This window comes from Styela clava, chromosome 1 (assembly GCF_964204865.1).
Source record: "Styela clava chromosome 1, kaStyClav1.hap1.2, whole genome shotgun sequence".
Classification (NCBI taxonomy): Eukaryota; Metazoa; Chordata; class Ascidiacea; order Stolidobranchia; family Styelidae; genus Styela; species Styela clava.
The window spans coordinates 21,931,412-21,951,564 of record NC_135250.1 but is presented as its reverse complement, the minus strand read 5'-3'; the positions used below and the strand labels follow the sequence as shown (position 1 = coordinate 21,951,564).

Here is a 20,153-nt window from a genome sequence, read left to right as displayed (position 1 = left end):
ATACGTCCATTGCAAGTCGACTTTTTTTTTTTTGAGTAAATTGAGAACTACTGCACATTATTAATTTTATTATTACGTTCAGGAATTCATGTAATGGCAATAATAAATATATCTGAAAATATCTTATAAATGCTTTTTTCCTATGACGGAAAATAGAAAAATCTCTATGTACCAAGACGGTGGTCCAAACTAGCTAAAATTAGGTCGCGAGACTTTTCATTTCGTAATGCAGAAGAACCCGGTATCCACTTACTTTTATAAGCCGGAATTTATACGATGTTGTTTATGACAGAACAATGCGTTTTGAATATACCAATTTGTTACTATGACGATAGTCAGTAATGATTAGCAAATAGGTGCTGGAGCTATCTAATTTTAACTAAAACTACTTTGTATGGATATTTCCTAGAGCACCGATTTCCCTGTTTATGCCGTATCAATAGTAAATCACCAATAAATCAACAATGCCGTAACAATTGCAATTTTCTGCGGCGCCCGAACAGATATTCAAGCATGGTTATATATTGAATATTGCCTCGTTTTGATGGTTTGCGTGTTATTACTTATCGATTTTAATCGGTAAGTATGTTGATAGGTATTTGTCTGCCTGTTTGTCTGTTAGATGCACGCAACATCTCACGAAAGCGAGATTGAATCTGCTCCAGATTTTGCATGTGCATTCATCTTGTCTCGGACCAGAAGCCTATTGATTTTGGGCGAATAATGTCGTATGATTAGCGAGTTATTAATCAATTAGGTATGGGACACAAGGTGTCACTATGGAGTAAGAGCGCTGTTTTGGAGGATCCCCTAACTTTCGATCGATAAGTCTTTGGTCTCTGACCGATATTCTCGTTTGATAGTTTTCAGTTGTGTTTCCAAAAATAGTTGTAAATCAATTACAATAATAGTGATTGTGTCTTCCGAAGAGCTTTAGTTTAGTTGCAATATTCAAAAATTGATACTACAAGGGCTGCGATAAAATTATCTTCAAGCGGCACTTGATTTAATGTTTTGAATAGAAAGGATAGTTTTGAACATGTGAGCCGATTTGTTAGCGCCAACTCTCTAAAACACTCAAACTAAGCGTTGAAAATTTTGCAATGGTATAGTATAAGGAGAATTCTGGGGGTCAAGGGTCGGGGAAGCGTCCATTTGTTTTGGCATACCAACGAAGCTATTAAAATTTCAGACAAAAATAAACTAAGTAACCAGACGACATGGCATTTAAGCCAATTAGATTAACTGTTTCAACACACAGTGAGCTGGCTATTTTCTTGCCATAAAATGACGACTTTATTTCCAAATTCTTTTGGAAATAATTTTTTGTTTAAGTATATACGCATCACTAGTCCGCAACAGATTCTGCACTTTCTTCCTCTTTCTTTGCAACAGTATTGTGATACTTCTGTAATTTTTTCAAATCTCTTTCGAGTCTCAATCTCCTTCGCTCTTGCTTTGTTCTATCTTGTGGTGTAACATCTTCCTTCTTGAGAGTGGGAACCTTTTTCTTAGGCTCTTTCTTTTCCTCTATTTCACCGCGTGGCGTTCTCGTTTTCTCTTTCTTCGTTTTCTGTCGCTCCTCTTTTTTCTTTCGTCGTCTTGAACTAGGTGATCTCTTTTGTTGTTTTTCCTCTTTTCTGCGCTTTTTGTCTCGACTTCGGTCAATTTTCTGTTGCTCAGTGGCCCAATGTTTTGTTCTTTTCTGTTTTCTACGCATCATATCTTTATCAGGTATGTGCCTCTCATTTTGTTCAGGGTCTTTTCCACCGTCAACATTATTTTTATGTACGCGATCAGTATTTTGCGGCCGATGTGTCTTTTCCTGTGGTGATTTCTCTTTCACCGGCCGACTTAATTCGGGTAAATCTGGCACAGGATACTCACGAGTTAATTTCGTTATTGCGTCCAATATATCTTCCAAACTCTTCGCAGCATGCATTAATGACTGTGTGCTTGAAACGTGTTTTTCCGTTAATCTTGTAGGCCGTTTCTTGGTGCTATTTTTAGACTTTTTAGTGGAACGGTCACCAGTCCTCTCTCGCGTACGTCGTTTACGCTGCTGTGACGCTTCCGAATCGTCTTTTTTGTCACGATGTCGTCTTGGTGGTGGACCTTCGTTTCGTAATTTATCAGAATTCTTCTTCGATGGCTTCTTTTTTTTCGAGCGCCTTTTAGGTCTATTTTCAGGGGCAGTGATACCGGGGGCTGGTTTAGGAGCCATGTGTTCAGGCTTAGGTGGTCTATGAGGGGGCTGCAACGGTACAGCTGTTGGTAAATTTGTCATATTGTTAGATTTTATGATAGCCTCGTTACCAATGTCAAGACCAATATCAGATTGTGAACGAATAGAAGCTGGTACGTCCGACATTGGTGGAGGATGGTTTGAGTCGTCCATCACAGGTTCAGGAAAATCAAATGACGGTGACTGGTTAGGTTGTGACACTGACTCCATATGTGACCCAGATAACGCAGTGATTCGAACATTGCTCATCGGATCAGGAATGAAAATAACAGTAGCATTTTCAGAAGTGGAAACTATCTGTTCGGTTGTTTTACTTTCGTGGCTTCGATGATGATCAATATCAGCTGCATGAACACTGGCCGCAGGATGGGTGTGAATTGAAGACACGGAGGACTTACGTGCACTTTGCGAACTGACGCCTTAAAACAAAACATATATATGAGTAATCGCTGAATAAGTCAAATTGTAACGTAACGAGTCGTTCTCGTGCAACAGATTCATCGCAACGTAGTTTTTGATTATTTATATATAACAACAAAACATGAGAAAATTTGAAAGCCGATATGTTACGAATTGCCTAATGTAATTTGAAAACATGTACAAAAGTGGAATTTATTAAATCTTAAATTAATCATTAAAGAATACCCAATATGAAATTTTGAAAATTACATTGACAGTTCAAACTCCATAGTATCTGTTCTGTATCGCACACTGAATCTGATTGCAACTCTAACTTATTGCTCACTGAGCTGAACAGGGGTAGAATGCGCCGATTGCACAATATAATAACTATATATATATATATATATGCTCTATTACTTCGGAGACAAGGATTGTCCAAAATAGAATTAGTTCGACGTGAAAAACCAATTATCCCTCTTCGAGCCAAAATTGAGTATACTAATATTAACATTTGATTCACGCAATGAAATAAGTTTCCATAGAAAAGTCAAGCAATCAACTAATCTAAAAAAAAATACCTGACGAGGAGAACGATGATGACTCGTGTCCTTTCTCTACATCAATGTAATCGTCTTCTTTTTCGGAGACCGTTTTCTTTCTTCCAATTCCAATTCCACGTCCAATTCTATCGAAAGTAAATGTCGGAGATCTTTTCCTAAAGAATTCATGTAATCTAAAAATGAAACAAATTTAATGTGATATATACCATGAAAGTAGAATATATTATCATTCAAATATGAGAAAATGAGTAAATTTTCCGATTTTGTTAGAAGTGTAACTCATCATACCAACACTACACATTGAGATCCATAAAATATCAGCCGCTGAAGGCGCTAAGACATGGATATGATATCATGACTGTTAGTAACTGAACCCAACTTACTTTCTCTTTTTACACCATTTTGACAAGTAAATCTGACAGAAGAATCCCGGTATAATGAAGAGAAAAATGATCAGCAACAGAATTATCAAAATCCAGTACCAATGTTTTGCCCAAAATTTGGCAGGATGTGGAAAGTAGGATCCATTCCACGGCACACCCGCAACCACGGGTGCTTCAGTTTGATAATCTAAAAAAAGCATAGCAAAGATATGACTTTGAATTTATTTTACGCTACATGTTTGAATACACAAAACTTGAACCTACCATCTTTGATGATACCATCAATAAATTCCCCACCGATAGCGATGCCACCGTTTGCTTCATCGGTTGTAAACAAATTCTCCCAAATCTCAGGGTGGTCCGTTTTTGCTGAAAATTTGGGCTTTTTCGTAGAACTTGATGTTTTCTTTTTTGTTTTGGGCGATGCAGTGCTCGATTTGATAATGAATTTGATGCCGGTGTTTTTAAATTCATATACAGAATCACCATTTTCAGTCCTCTTTGAAGTTGTTTTTGGGCGTTTCGGCAATGTTGTCTTTCGAGCGGGTACGTTTGTTGTCGAATGAGTCGTTTTAGGTGTTGGCACAGTTCGCCTTCTTGTCGAAGACGTTGTGGTTGCCACGGGAGTGGTAACTTTCTCCTTGCCAGGTTCCTCTGTCGTCTCGAAGACTGTCATGAACGCGAAATCGGTAGTTTGTTCCTCGTTATCGATCTCAGTAGTATCTTTGATCACGGCTGTTGTTGTCGTAGTTGAAGGAATAGAAACTTCTTTGGTTGTTGGATTATTCAGCAGAACAAAATTGAAACCAGGTTTTTTTGGCTTGGCATTGGTAGACACCGCGCTCGTTTCTCCAGCAGTTGTTGTATTGAACAGTACCTTTATAGTTGTGGAAGGAGCAGTGGTAGTTTGGTACTCTTCATCTTCTGGTTCAAATGTTGATGCCAAAACTGTGATGAAATCGTAGACATAATCAGTCGTTCCGTTATTTCCACTTGTCGTTGTCTGGGTGGAATTTGTGCTCATTTTTGTACCGGAAGGGGCTGTAACAGGTAGAGTTCTTGTTGATTGCACTTCTACCACATCTTCCGTTGGTGACTCATTTGTAGTCTCAAATACCGTGAAAAAGTCGTATTCAGTGGTGGCATCGTCCTTTGACATCATCGGAGTTGTTGTCGAATATTTTTGAGTTTCTGTAGCTGGCGTTGTTGGTGTTGGAAGCATCATAAACTTGAATGCATTCTGTATTTTTTCAGCCATGCTCAGTTTCTCAGTTGTCACAACTAACGGTGAAGTTTTGCCAGCATTGTCGCTCAGCGTTGACTGGGATATTACTATAGACTGAAACGACGCCAGAAGTAGAAAGGGTACCAAGCTTGTGTACTGCATAGTGCTTCCTCTAAATTATTATTTCCACAGACTCCAATCAATTTCACTCACATGAAGACCACATCAGCACCATCTAATTCTAGCATAATGTAAACTGTAGACTGGATATAACATGTAAAATTTATATTAAGCAAATAAGCTTTAAAGACTATACGTACACATGATACGGCAACAGAATTTATGCTTGCTCTAGCTGGAGTCTAGAACGTTAATATTTCAACCACGTGAATCAGAAATTCATACTTTCTTAGTTTGTGTTGCGATGTTTTAAACTTCCAAGTTTCATCTGTTGCTGTTGCATTGTTGCTGCACAAGTTCTCAAAGTTTCCAAAAGCTCACAAGACCAGCTTCATAAACATGTTATCGGGGGAGTTCAATCAATATACAGATTCTTTAACGACACCCATAGGCATGGGTTTCACACGCGACTCCTCACAATAACTTTACAGTATGCAATAAACAAGTAATTATCTGACCATAACGTGATTTTTATATTGGTAATGCCGTCGCAAACAATTACGCACTAACAAACGAGTCATGAATCTCAACCCCTCGATTCGGTCACAGATTTCATCCGTAGGCATTTGCATGAAAACTATCTAGTAGGCCTCTGTAATGTTGACCTCTCGTAAATTGATACAAATTTAAATTTAGTTTATTCAGAAACAGCGATCTTAAATATCTTGTTGACATTCAGTAGAACTGGCCTGACAAGTCTGTCTGCGGCCGGCATTCAGATGTGTCACCAACGACGAGGACTATAAAATTCTTACAGATTTTTTACTATATATTGTATATATATGTATAAAAAACATTTCTTACCTGACTTTTTTGATATTACACAACCTTAATTGAATCACGGCCAAAATTACCATTCTATAATATTCTATAAACCTGATCTTTCTAGATGCAACGACACCTACCTGCCTATACGGCAAACATATGACGAATTTGATTAAAAGCCCCCAGGCCATATAAACCAGTCTCACACAAGCAGCTACTTCGAAAGCGATTATAAGTAACTACCTTAGCAGTTGGTGGTTACTCGATTTCATCTACAGGGCATACAATAACTTGTGGCTCATTTAACCATATATATTATAAATACGTAACTCAACAATTCGTAAGTTTGATGAACCCAATTTTTGGCAGGCATTATTTTTGCGTGCAATTTGTTAGCACAAAATTTATGTTTATAAGCGGGTATTTTGACGGCTCTTTGCAACATTTTTCATCAGTGATTCGTACCTATACTTGAGTATAAATATAAAATTAGACTACATCAAAGTATCCCATAAGTTATGTATCCCAACGTCGTTTCAATGCGTTAAAAATACATGGGTGTTTATATTTCATATGAAAAAAAACCTACAAACCAAACAAAAGTAGACATTTAATACTTGCAAAAACAAATTTAAGGTATGTATTGTATGATACTGGGCTTTTTCCGGTTATGATTATGCTTTCTGTATTGGGACTGTTATCTGGGCTTTTTTCCGGTTATGATTATGCTTTCTGTATTGGGACTGTCCTGATGTGATGATTTGAGATTGTCTTCAATTTATTTTCAAGATTGATCAACTGTTATTGGATTCATGGTTATATTATTTTCTGAACTGTTGTTATTTTCTTCATTCTCAATCCTTGGCCACTTCATAGATGGGGGAATAAGGAATTTACGAATAGCACCTCTTTGTTTTTCAGCTTCCTTTGCCTTCGCCAATGATCTTTTCTGGTTACTACTTGAATACCTGCGCTCTTTTTATATCATATTTATTCTTTTGTAGAAAACAGTACAAAAATATTAATCAAAATTTCTGAAATAAAGCAGAACAGAGGAATTTAATTGCTAATGGTGACATAGCGATAATTTACTAAATTTCCCATGCATAACAAATTAATACCATGAGAAATATTATTGCACTTTTTTTACGTATTCAGTAGTATTTTGTACTTCATAACACTGAAAGAGACCCACACTACGCTGGGGCCCCTTCAAGTTGCGGGGCCCAATTTGATGAAATCGGCTCGAAACCGGACCTGCCCTTTGCACAAGCATGTTTTATCGTAGTCACGATCATTTTGCCTATGTTGGTAAATTGACATGTGCAGATATAAATATGAGTTTTGAGAAGGCTCCCAATTATCAGTTCCCGACTTAAACTACATACCCGAACCAAAATGTTCTTATTGGTGTATTTTAGTTGTAAAAGTTCGTCCTTTTTATAATTCATATGCATGGTGAATATTCAGTTAAGAATATATTTATAATAAATTAGGACAGTTTATCTTTCTACTTTTCTTCAAATTTCCAATCCATTTATGATCTGTGAGTCTCGGATATTTTTTCAAAAATTGTTTTTTATTTTTCTATAAGTTATTGCACTTCAGTTTCTTACGTGCAAGGCTCAACAAGCGCTCAAAAGCAACTGAATTTTTCTTCGACAATAATTCGTTCCCTGGTGGTAGGGTGCTTGGAAGTCGCGATGCCTCTCTTGTAACAGCATCGTTGAAAATGTCTGCCAATCACCACAATTTTGCACGCTAGTCGGCTGGCCAAAATTGTTCAATTCTTTCCACTTGGCCTTCATTGGCCAAAATGAATAAACGACATTGAAAGATAATTAAAATATACTTTGGTGGGTATATAATTAAAACACATAGGACACAGAGTAATTAAAAGGGTTAAGTAAATGTTGTGATTTACAAAAACATATAAAATCAGATATATACTGTTCATTAATTGACATAACAGAAACAGATGGAATCTTGTAGTATCACTTCATTCGGCTATAGCCACTCTCATTTCCAATGAGTAAATGTAGGCCCTTCGTGAAAATTATGCAGCCATAACATTCCTACTAGGATTTACTTTCATATGACTTGAAACCCTTTCAATGCCCAAGAAATTATATCTTTGAAGTCCTTCTTTTTTAAATTTGACCATGACAGATTCAAACCCCAATAAAAACCTCAAATTCTAGTTTAATCACCTTCACTAATAATTCATTTGAAAGAATGGCTAGAGCACTTTCAAGGTCTTAAAATATTCCAGACAGAAATTGCATAATTTGTTTCAAAATTACGATTTTACAAAAATATACTTTACTCGGAAAAAAGGGTTGAAAAATGGAAAATAGAAAAAATTAATTGTAGTTTTTATAGTTACAGTAATATAGGTATAAACTATCAATGTACAAAGACACATGTTCAATGAAAGAGCCGCAGTTTTTCTTTTACCCCATTGAAACAACTTGAACAATTTCAGCCAATTTTTTAACAGTGTTTGAAGGTACTTGAACGGTTTGACCCATACATAATAATATATTCAATGTTACATACCAGCCCAGGATATGTACATGTTAAATCACAAAAACCAACATATAAAATGAATATTTCCAAAAATAAACAATCCAGCACCCAATTTCTTACCAACTCTCTTTTCATTCATTAAATATTATTAATTTGACATCCGCCGACTTTCTTTACGGCGGAGTTGTAAGTGTGGTGTATTTTACGGTTAGTATTTTTAAAATATTGAATATGTATGGTATGCTATTATCAGCGCCGAACAAAATTTGTGCGATGCTATTTTTTCTCAAAACAACCCTTCATAACCTTCAACTATTTACACCTAAAATCAAGGCTGACCATATTGAAGTCATGAACTTATTAGGCTTCCCGCTGCTTGTCAGCAGGGAACCTATTGTATTCCTGTGTTTTATTATTATTATTTATTTATTAGGCTTCCCGCTGCTTGTCAGCAGGGAACCTATTGTATTCCTGTGTTTTATTATTATTATTATTATTTATTTATTTATTTTTATTATTTTTTTTTCAAATTGGTCCTACAAACTTGAAATTCACCTCAAATGTGCAGAAGTTCTCAGCTAGCAATAAAATGCAAATTTTATGCATGAGTGACCACGCTTTCACGCTCCAGTGAGCAAAACGCGTTTTCAGTTTTTTTGCGATTTCTCAAAATTGATACATGGTATTGGGTTGAAATTCATAACAATGATTAATGGACATGTTCCGGATACGATATGTCAAGGATACGCATGAGTGACCTCGGCGATACGCTCCAGTGAGCAATATAGGATTTCACATTTTCATCTTCTTCTCGAGAACGACACTACTTAGAGACTTGAAATTTACATCACATGCAGATAATGAGTCCCCCATCATAAATTGCAAATTTTATGCATGACTGATCACGCTTTCACGCTCAAGTGAGCAAAACGCGTCTTCAGTTTTTTTGCGATTTCTCAAAATTGATACATGCTATTGGGTTGAAATTCATAACAATGATTAATGGACATGTTCCGGATACGATATGTCAAGGATACGCATGAGTGACCTCGGCGATACGCTCCAGTGAGCAATATAGGATTTTACATTTTCATCTTCTTCTCGAGAACGACACTACTTTGAGACTTGAAATTGACATCACATGCAGATAATAAGTCCCTCATCATAAATTGCAAATTTTATGCATGACTGACCACGCTTTCACGCTCCAGTGAGAAAAACGCGTCTTCAGTTTTTTTTACGCGGGAAGCCTGTTAAAGCTGCACGCAGCTCTAGTTATTATTAGGCTTCCCGCTGCTTGTCAGCAGGGAACCTATTGTATTCCTGTGTTTTATTATTATTATTATTATTTATTATTATTTATTTATTATTATTTATTTATTATTATTTATTTATTATTATTTATTTTTATTATTTTTTTTTCAAATTGGTCCTACAGACTTGAAATTCACCTCAAACGTGCAGAAGTTCTCAGCTAGCAATAAAATGCAAATTTTATGCATGACTGACCACGCTTTCACGCTCCAGTGAGCAAAACGCGTCTTCGGTTTTTTTGCGATTTCTCAAAATTGATACATGCTATTGGGTTGAAATTCATAACAATGATTAATGGACATGTTCCGGATACGATATGTCAAGGATACGCATGAGTGACCTCGGCGATACGCTCCAGTGAGCAATATAGGATTTTACATTTTCATCTTCTTCTCGAGAACGACACCACTCAGAGACTTGAAATTTACATCACATGCAGATAATAAGTCCCCCGTCATAAATTGCAAATTTTATGCATGACTGACCACGCTTTCACGCTCCAGTGAGCAAAACGCGTCTTCAGTTTTTTCGCGATATCTCAAAATTGATACATGCTATTGGGTTGAAATTCATAACAATGATTAATGGACAGGTTCCGGATACGATATGTCAAGGATACGAATGAGTGACCTCGGTGATACGCTCCAGTGAGCAATATAGGATTTTACATTTTCATCTTCTTCTCGAGAACGACACTACTTAGAGACTTGAAATTTACATCACATGCAGATAATAAGTCCCCCGTCATAAATTGCAAATTTTATGCATGACTGACCACGCTTTCACGCTCCAGTGAGCAAAACGCGTCTTCAGTTTTTTGCGATTTCTCAAAATTGATACAGGCTATTGGGTTGAAATTCATAACAATGATTAATGGACATGTTCCGGATACGATATGTCAAGGATACGCATGAGTGACCTCGGCGATACGCTCCAGTGAGCAATATAGGATTTTACATTTTCATCTTCTTCTCGAGAACGACACTACTTAGAGACTTGAAATTTACATCACATGCAGATAATAAGTTTCCCGTCATAAATTGCAAATTTTATGCATGACTGACCACGCTTTCACGCTTCAGTGAGCAAAACGCGTCTTCAGTTTTTTTGCGATTTCTCAAAATTGATACATGCTATTGGGTTGAAATTCATAACAATGATTAATGGACATGTTCCGGATATGATATGTCAAGGATACGCATGAGTGACCTCGGCGATACGCTCCAGTGAGCAATATAGGATTTTACATTTTCATCTTCTTCTCGAGAACGACACTACTTAGAGACTTGAAATTTACACCACATGTAGATAATAAGTCCCCCGTCATAAATAGCAAATTTTATGCATGACTGATCACGGCTTCACGCTCCAGTGCACATAGCATAATTTTCAGTTTTTTTCGCATATCTCAATTACTATTGAATATTAAGAACTCAAACTTGGTATTTGAGGTCGGTTGATACACCACAACTTATGTTAGCCTTTTGGGGTAGCACTCCCGGTCACGTGACTAAGTCATGTATGAGTGATTTTTTCATTTCATATTTTACGTTATTTATTAATATTTTTATTATTTTTTTTTTCAAATTGGTCCTACAAACTTGAAATTCACCTCAAATGTGTAGAGGTACTCAACTAACAACAAAATGCAAATTTTATGCATGAGACCACGATTTCACGCTCCAGTGAGCGTTTTTTTTTTTTGTGGTTTCTCAAAATTGATAAACGGTTTTGGGTTGGAATTTATAACAATTATTGATGGACATGTTCCTCATATAAAATGTCAAAGACAGAACTCAAACTTGGTATTTGAGATCAGTTGGTCCACCACTACTTGTGTTCGCCTGTTGAGGCTGCACTTCCGGTCACGTGACTAAATCGTGCATGAGTCATTTTGTCCTATTTCTCGTTAAAATAGTTTCTTGCTGCATCAAAACATGTCACGAGGAGTCATGCTGTCGAAACATGGTATATGAGTATCTCTAACTTGGAATGTGAATTCATAGGGTCTACCTTTGTAAATTATTTCCAAAGAATATCAACTATTCACTACGTGTGTATTTTGTACGTTTCTCTTCACAAAAATAGATTAATCACAACTTGCGTATTTTGAATGTATTTAGGGTGAAACGGGGACTGGGACGAAACTCAAAGCTATTCGAATACCATTATGGTAGCTATAATACGTCGGCAATGATTCTACAGTTACTTTACATGTTTTCATTTTTATGTACACGTGATCCAAAAGAGTACAGCCGTCTGTGGTGTAAGAGTGAACAACCTGAGTAAAGCCAGCAATGCTGAACATCTGCTCGATACATTTATTGTCAGCCAACAGATCTTCATTGAAATCGCCCATTATGAGACAGTCCATATCCAGATTTGCAAGTTCTTTTAACAAAATCTTTAACGCATTGCTAAATTTCGACAAAGGATAAGATGGCGGCCTGTAAATACTCACTAATACGGTATCTTTTTCGACGAGCAGAAGGCATAAAAATTCCAGGTTCAGAACTTCAATGTCCATCACCCTCACTTTCAATTCGCTTCGAAGCAAAAATCCAACTCCCCCTTGCTTTTTTGTTTTAAATTGTCCGAAAAAATCATCGCTTTTATCGTAGCATTCACTTCTGTTTCGAATTACGATATTAAAAACAGAAGATTGAAGTGAGCAGATTCCGTGCGTTTCAGTCAAGCAAATAACGTCGCATTCTGTAAACCGGGAATCACTCATCAAGTCTTCCCAATGTGCACGTAATCCTTGAATATTTATCAAACTTATTTTCAATATAATATCGATCTTATCAAATATTTTGCATTTTTCAGGTAAAAATCGAGACATATTTGACATGGCACTTTCAATTCCTTCGTCGCAATATATAGCGCATCCCTGAAATTTTCTATGATGAGATTCTGAACACATCTCACCCTACTGAGCGCGACATACATTTGACCAGCTCTAAAGGCTTTTTTGAAGTCAACGAGAGCTGCGTCCACTGTAACACCTTGCATTTTATGAATAGTACATCCCCACGACAGTTTAAGGGGAAACTGTTTGTAACTGCCGCGGCCTGAAAATGAATCTTCGACTTTTGTGATAGGAACGCCGTCCTCATATCTGCATTTTGATCTCATTCTCAATGCGGCGCCAACACGATGGTCGTCAAATCGGACATGGATGACATCTACTTCAATTGTACCTTCTGCGCGGTGAATGCTCACAATGGTACCAATTACACCGTTAACAAGTCCATCGGTTGCATCAATGTTGCGTAGCAACATCACCCTAGCCTCAACAGAAAATTTCAAAGTCTTTTGCAATTGACCCATTGGTATATATGTCCGACAACTGGATGAGCGATTTTCTGACGTGGGAGTTAAAACATCAGCAGCTATTTCTACTATTTCCTTATCAAGAGAAAGAAGACGTTTCAAGTTGAATTCATTCACTTGAGCGTTTGTTGGGTAAATGTGGATGATATCTGATTTTGTTTCACCAGTTTCACGCTGAGAGAGCATCGAAATATCACATGCGTTCATTATCTCGCCTTTTTTCTTTGTGCGTATACGATTAAGCATTTCTGCAAATTTTTTATCGCCCTTTTGCCTCATAATTTCGTTAAGCTCTACTAGCTTAAAATAACCATTCCATAGATCGCCAAACGGATTTGGCTTGAACAACGGGGATGCTTTAACCGGAGGAAGTTGATAGAAATCCCCTACTGCAATTATGCTTACTTTGCCAAATGGAAACTCATCGCTTGCGCTTTTTATTTGGCGTAATCTTCCGTGAATATATGATAATAATTTGTAATCGACCATTGATATCTCATCAATGATCAATAATTCCAAATTTTCATACCTGCATTTCAAGGTGTTGAGTTTTTCTTCTGCAAGTGGTCTGTATGGAATTGTCGCTTGTACTGGGATGCTAAATGTACTGTGTATTGTTGTGGCTTTGATATTGTATGCTGCAACGCCAGTGGAAGCGGTCAGTAATACTCGGATTTGAGAAATGTCTTCTGCTCTGTTGGCTAGCACCTTGGATGTCTCGTAATAAATTGCTTTCACTAAATGTGATTTCCCGGTTCCAGCTCCGCCAGATATAAAAAGATGAAATGGATCTGGATTTTTTCCATTTGCTTTTTTTACACACCATTGTCGAATCGCGTAAAAAACCTCAGTTTGCATTTCGTTGAGAGATCTTAGGATTGGCAAGGCTTCCTCTTTACTAATAAAAACATTTTTTACGAATGTGATCTTGCTTGTCGTCTGATGGAGATCAGGTATATCATCACGTTCCTGCTCGTCTTCAACAGTGTGTATTACGTTGCTGTCTCTACCCTCGTCACGAGTACGCTGTTGGAGCTCTGTTATTAGATCAGCCCACTCATCTCTCATCCTCAGCTGTTCATCAGCTAACATATTTCCGGCTTCCGAAAGTTCTTCGCGTATATTTTCAAACTTCCGCATATTTTCTGTCACGAGCTCTTTTACATTCATGCTTCGACCATGAACCGAGCACTTGCCAAATTTGTAAAATTCTGTATAATTTTTGTAATAAAGCGGCTTCAAATCTTCGTCGGTTCGGTGTGGGAAAAAAAGTTCCAATATACTTCGATAATATTTTTCACTATTTTTTTCTTTACGAAAACGGGGGTATCGAATTATCGCGGGTTGAGTTGTTTCTCTCTTTTGTACATGACCTAATCCTTTTTCCAGTTCCAGAGCTTTTTTATTTCCTTTTGCCTGTGTTTGTGACAATACGCGATATCTTGAAAAAAACTCACCATAGCATATTTCGTCAATTTCCTGTTGTCTTGGCCTTGCCCTATATTTTTCTATCATACTTGTCATCCACATATCAGACGGGTTGAGCTCGCCGCCACTTGCTTTCAACTTATTTTTCAGCACTGACAATGGCAAGCTTATTTTTACAGAATCACCCCCAGTTGGTAAAAACACTACGTTTCGTGAACATCCTTTTAAAGGCATATTGCAAGCTCTGAATGCCGACTCCTGTGCACTCACTTCCCTGTTTCTCAAATACAACATCCCGATCTTTTTCATAACGTCCCTTGCAGAATGATGGCCTTGGTTCAAGCATTCGTTAACGCATCCTTCCATTAGAAAGCTCATTTCTCTCTCTCCCTTAGAAATATAGGATAGAATATAAACTACACATGCATATGCATCCGTTACAAATTGCACATCTAAATTAGCGTTCCAGGCCCGCAGCAATGTAGGGTTATATGGATTAGCCCATATGCTACTACATTCTCTTTGTAATATCACCGAGACCTTCTTTGGGATAATCCTGCACGACATTTCGATATCGTCCTGAGTTATGTTCAACTCTTCAAGAAGTTTCGCTAAATTTGCATCCTCAGCACATTGCCATTTTTCATTGAAGATGTGTGACATTATTTTTTTTAATATATCCTTGGCCTTGGCAATGGCCGAATCATCTGCAGCAATACCTTGGTCACACTGAGCTATAAACGTCCTGGAAGAAGGTGGCCTGGGAAAACCATATCTACACACAGTGCCTTTCTTCCGGCACGATTTGGTGTGAGATTTACTATGCTGTTGTACACTATTAACTATGTCAAAGAGTTCTTTGTCTTCATGCTCTTGTGGAATCTGACAAGTTACGTGCCTATCTATATATGCTTCAACCTCCGCGTTGCTGTTGACCCCGTATTTCGGGGAATCTTTCACCCACAAGAGGCAGTGAATGTGAGGGGATCCGCGTTGTTGGAACTCTACCCTGAAGAAATAATCTTCCACTTCTCCAAGAGGTTTACATGAAGAAAGTATAATATTTCTCAAGAAACTCTGAAACCGATTTTGAAAAAGTCTGGCAGTCATCACACAGTTTTCGCGTAGAATTTGACATTTTTCCAACCAATCGATTTCTGATGACAAACGCTTATCACCCCTTTGACGAAGCAAACAGTCAAAAACTTCCGGCCATCTCATTTCCGCGGACGAAAAAGAGCAAAACCAAGTCGGCAATCCAAGCTGGCGGACCATTGCCAATAGGTCTTTCTGCGCGGCCTGCCAGAATGCTGGTGTCCCTCTGACAGGTCTTAAAAATTTGTATGCCTCATCTGATGTTAATAGTGACCGAATATATTTTCCATCTGTTATATCCTTAATAGTCATTTTTCGAATTGAAGAATCAGTTCCTTTGCGCAATGCAATTGAAATGTTTGATAAAATTTGATTGAGTTCACTCCTATACTGTGAGAAGAATATGTAATCTACGTTTTTGGAAAATCGATCATCAGCACTCATCAAACGACAATTAATATATTTCGATAAAGTAATTTGTTCGTCCCGAAATGCGCCAAAGGTCCCACGGCCTGAGGGAAAGAGTGTTGGAAAAGCTTTGGCTTCATTTTTGTCATCCATCAATATTGAAATAGGGCGGTTCCCTTCAGCGGGAGCAATGCACAGAACGTCTTCGGAAATTTGGTCTAAAACTTCTTGAGCAATATCTACAGGTTGCAAGCAAGTGTCAAGAGTGGCATCTGATATAATAACATCTTCGGAAGGTGCCTCCAACAGTTCTTCATCTTCCTCCTCTTCACGTAGGTTTATGTCAGGATTCCAGATTTCGTTAAACGTTACATCAGTGTAAAAATCATTATTCTCTTTTAACCACATGATGGCGTCCCTTAGGTTACCTTTATCTGCAACTTGGTAATCATAGTAACCTTTGTATGAAAGTTTTCTTTTTAGTTTAATTGTCAACATTTGGTCATCCACTCTCACCCGTGGTAGGACGGTAACCGTTTTTTGGACATTGGAAGGTACACATATCACTGGACCATGAATTCCGTATTGGCGAGTTTTGGGCAACTGACTTATTTTCATGAAAGGAATATGTAGCGAGATTAGATGGCGCTCAATTGAGTTTAGTCTCGCTAACTCGGGCGGAACTTCCTCTACAAGCATGTTGTTGTCCCACGCTTTGACGGGAACTTTACCACTCTTGAGTTTGCTGCTACAAGTATGACATATCCAAATATTTCTTGCGTTAACAAATCCACAGGGCTTCGTGCAAAAAGTGTTACATTTGTGCTTATATTTTGTACTGATGTTCCCGCATTTATACTTATTTCTTTTGTATACGATAACGCTTTTACGGAAAAACGATCGAATGCATATGCAGCATACGCAATCTGGTCCACATTTTATCGACTTTCTGAATTTTTCAATAGAATTTTTAGCTGACATATCGCGTTTACTGCACCAGTATTTCTTTTGAGCTACGTTTCTGACACGTTGGTTATGTTTTGCATCAAATCTGTACATATTGGCACTCCTGGTTTTAACTTCCTGCCTGTGTAGTTCGTCAAGATCGTATTTCTTCACGCTTCTAGTTTTCATTCTCTCCCTGTGTTTTTCGTCATGTTTGTACTTCTTGACACTTCTGGCTTTCATTTGCTCCCTGTGTTTTTCGTCATGTTTGTACTTCTTGACACTTCTGGCTTTCATTTGCTCCCTGTGTTTTTCGTCATGTTTGTACTTCTTGACACTTCTGGCTTTCATTTGCTCCCTATGTTTTTCGTCATGTTTGTACTTCTTGACACTTCTGGTTTTTACTTGCTTCCTGTGTTTTTCGTCAAGTTTGTACTGCTTCACGCTTCTAGTTTTCATTCTCTCCCTGTGTTTTTCGTCATGTTTGTATTTCTTGACACTTCTGGCTTTCATTTGCTCCCTGTGTTTTTTGTCAAGTTTGTACTGCTCAGCACTTCTGGTTTTTACTTGCTTCCTGTGTTTTTCGTCAAGTTTGTACTGCTCAGCACTTCTGGTTTTTACTTGCTTCCTGTGTTTTCCGTCAAGTTTGTACTGCTTCACGCTTCTAGTTTTCATTCTCTCCCTGTGTTTTTCGTCATGTTTGTATTTCTTGACACTTCTGGCTTTCATTTGCTCCCTGTGTTTTTTGTCAAGTTTGTACTGCTCAGCACTTCTGGTTTTTACTTGCTTCCTGTGTTTTTCGTCAAGTTTGTACTGCTCAGCACTTCTGGTTTTTACTTGCTTCCTGTGTTTTCCGTCAAGTTTGTACTGCTTCACGCTTCTAGTTTTCATTCTCTCCCTGTGTTTTTCGTCATGTTTGTATTTCTTGACACTTCTGGCTTTCATTTGCTCCCTGTGTTTTTTGTCAAGTTTGTACTGCTCAGCACTTCTGGTTTTTACTTGCTTCCTGTGTTTTTCGTCAAGTTTGTACTGCTCAGCACTTCTGGTTTTTACTTGCTTCCTGTGTTTTTCGTCAAGTTTGTACTGCTTCACGCTTCTAGTTTTCATTCTCTCCCTGTTTTTTTCGTCATGTTTGTATTTCTTGACACTTCTGGCTTTCATTTGCTCCCTGTGTTTTTCGTCAAGTTTGTACTGCTCAGCACTTCTAGTTTTTACTTGCTTCCTGTGTTTTTCGTCAAGTTTGTACTGCTCAGCACTTCTGGTTTTTACTTGCTTCCTGTATTTGTCATCGAGATGGTACTTCTGAATATTGCTAGCTATTACCTTTTCTCTGTGTTGTACGTCAGTTTCGTATTTCTTTACGCTTCTTGTCTTTAATGCTTCTCTGTGGCTTTCATTATATTTATATTTTGCTGAGCTTCTCAAATTTGATTTTTTGTTGTAGTTTTGATCGGTTTTATACCTTAGCCTGCTACTTTTTTTCACATTCTCTCGATATTCTTCACATAATTCATAGCGCATATCGGCTTCACTCATACTTGATGTTGTTTGCTTTTCTATGTGTCCCACCTCATACCATTCGGTATTTCTCGTAACTTCGTGCAGAGTAACCATGGCCGGATCCCCCTCATCATCATCATTCTGCCAACTCTTGACGTCCGTAACAATTTCATAATGATTTCCACCTTTGTTATTTAAATATATCGATCCCCTTGAATGCGTAACGTAATTGCGATTCAGTAACGCTCTGGAATACTTCAGCCACCTGTTTTCAAAATACGTGTATATGTCTAATGCCAGTAAGTCACAAGCAGAAAATATTTCCACTTCTGTTGCCCACGTGCCGTCATCAAACATCTTGGACTGTTTGATATATTTCTCAACCCCATCTTCCGCGTATTCATCGCGCAAAATATTTGAAAAGACGCATGGATTTTCTTCGATATTTTGCGCAATTGCTTGCCTAAGTTGTGCGTTATTGTGTTCAGTTCCGGACAGCTCATGAGATAACGCATTGAAAAAGCAATTTCCGTCTGCCTTGACTGAAAAAACTTTTGCAGGTTCGTTTAGTCGTTCGTTGATTGGATTTTCATCTATTAACAATTCGATTTTCAATCCCAGTTTTTTACAAATGTCAAATCTTGTGGCATAGTTTAGTCTAGAAAAAAGCATCTCGTGTTGAGTACTTTTAACTTCTTGTACCACATCTGTGTCATTTCCAGCAACAACCTGGGTGATTTCGACGGCGACCATTTCAAACTGACAAGCAAAATCCTCCGAGGGCGAGATATTTCGGTGTAGTTTTTGAAGGTGACAATGAACGTCATCTAAACACCCAAATTCAAGCGTAATTGACGTGCCATTATAGCACACCATACCATCTCTATTACGAGAATGAGGATCAAAAACAAAGTACGTCGATTCGTCCTTGATTATTCCCAATGTGTTGCTGTTCAGCGTAAAGAGAGCACATACGCTGCTACTAAACGTCTCTGCAAGAGCATCTGCAAGCGACATTATGCCAACCATATGTTCGGACGGAGCTTCTGACGAACCAACAGCACCAGTTAATGGGCTCTGGTACTTTATTTCGTACAGTACGTCGTTCAACTCATAAGTTGAGGGCAACTCTGTGACCATGAGATAGTTGTCAATATAACCCAAAAAGTCTTGGACCCCACGATATAGTTTGTCGCCTTCTACGAGAATTTCATCCAAATCATTTGAACGCCATAAAGTTGCACGAGTATTGGCGTGCTTAATAAGCGCAATCAGGCAGTTTGCAATGCATTGTCGTCCACGGCTGGAGAAGTTAAATCTAGCATCAGACTGGCTGAATTCACCAGTAACCACCTTAAGAGCAAGGCGTTTACGCACCATTTTCCAGTATCTTTTTCGTGGCATTTCTACGCACAATAATAGTTATACCGTATTAGTTAGCAACCAATTCCAGAAAGTGCTGTCAACAACGATTTCTGCAAAGGAATGATTATTATCCTTTCGTCGATCGTGTTATCAAAGAGAGCGCTTATCGCGATGCGTTTTATCCTCGCGTGTTTGCTTCTCTCGCTTACTGCGTCGTTAGCTTGATGTTACTATGAGTTCCGCGTTTTATTGCGGAGAGTAATCACTACGTGAATTAATAACATGCTTGAAAATGAAATTAGACGCTTTCTTAATATGAAATTGTTCCTGCTGTGGTTTACGTTTTCGCCGTCTGAACGATAGTCAAAAAGATATTTACGCTTTTGCTTCTGTCATCCCCGAATAAAATAAAAAAAACTTCATTCTCGGTATTGTGTTGACTTTTTATTACATTATTTTTATTTTGTTAGGAGGTA

General features: G+C 37.9%; 2 protein-coding genes across 3 annotated transcripts; both read right to left on the bottom strand.

Moving 5' to 3' along the window:
* Positions 1–51: 51 nt before the first annotated feature.
* Positions 52–5,882, bottom strand: LOC120348268 (uncharacterized). Of its 2 annotated transcripts, XM_039418378.2 has the most exons (5): positions 5,800–5,882; positions 3,855–5,078; positions 3,591–3,777; positions 3,226–3,380; positions 52–2,664 (listed from the first exon to the last, which is right to left on the bottom strand). In XM_039418378.2, the coding sequence occupies exons 2-5, from the start codon at positions 4,975–4,977 to the stop codon at positions 1,349–1,351; spliced, it is 2,781 nt and encodes a 926-aa protein (XP_039274312.2). In that variant the 5' UTR covers positions 4,978–5,078; positions 5,800–5,882; the 3' UTR covers positions 52–1,348. The 2 variants fall into 2 exon arrangements, with proteins under 2 accessions (XP_039274312.2, XP_077967893.1); XM_078111767.1 differs by lacking the exon at positions 5,800–5,882 and having other exon boundaries at positions 3,855–5,251.
* On the bottom strand, positions 5,025–19,716 carry LOC144422845 (uncharacterized). Its single transcript, XM_078112759.1, has 3 exons — positions 17,897–19,716; positions 12,532–17,008; positions 5,025–5,078 (listed from the first exon to the last, which is right to left on the bottom strand). Exons 1-3 carry the CDS (start codon positions 19,714–19,716, stop codon positions 5,025–5,027), a joined length of 6,351 nt encoding a protein of 2,116 aa, XP_077968885.1.
* Positions 19,717–20,153: the final 437 nt, after the last annotated feature.

What these genes read in the sequence shown, in the direction of transcription:
- LOC120348268 (XM_039418378.2), bottom strand. Translation starts at nt 4,977, where the DNA reads ATGCAGTACACAAGCTTGGTACCCTTTCTACTTCTGGCGTCGTTTCAG. An exon ending in AAATGGTGTAAAAAGAGAAA is followed by an intron (nt 3,381 to 3,590) that starts GTAAGTTGGGTT and finishes TTTCATTTTTAG; the next exon opens with ATTACATGAATTCTTTAGGA. An exon ending in ATCATCGTTCTCCTCGTCAG is followed by an intron (nt 2,665 to 3,225) that starts GTATTTTTTTTT and finishes TTTTGTTTTAAG; the next exon opens with GCGTCAGTTCGCAAAGTGCA.
- LOC144422845 (XM_078112759.1), bottom strand. Translation starts at nt 19,716, where the DNA reads ATGCCACGAAAAAGATACTGGAAAATGGTGCGTAAACGCCTTGCTCTT. An exon ending in AAAACTAGAAGCGTGAAGCA is followed by an intron (nt 17,009 to 17,896) that starts GTACAAACTTGA and finishes CGAAAAACACAG; the next exon opens with GGAGAGAATGAAAACTAGAA. An exon ending in TGTATGTCGCGCTCAGTAGG is followed by an intron (nt 5,079 to 12,531) that starts GTGAGATGTGTT and finishes TGTTATATCCAG; the next exon opens with TCTACAGTTTACATTATGCT.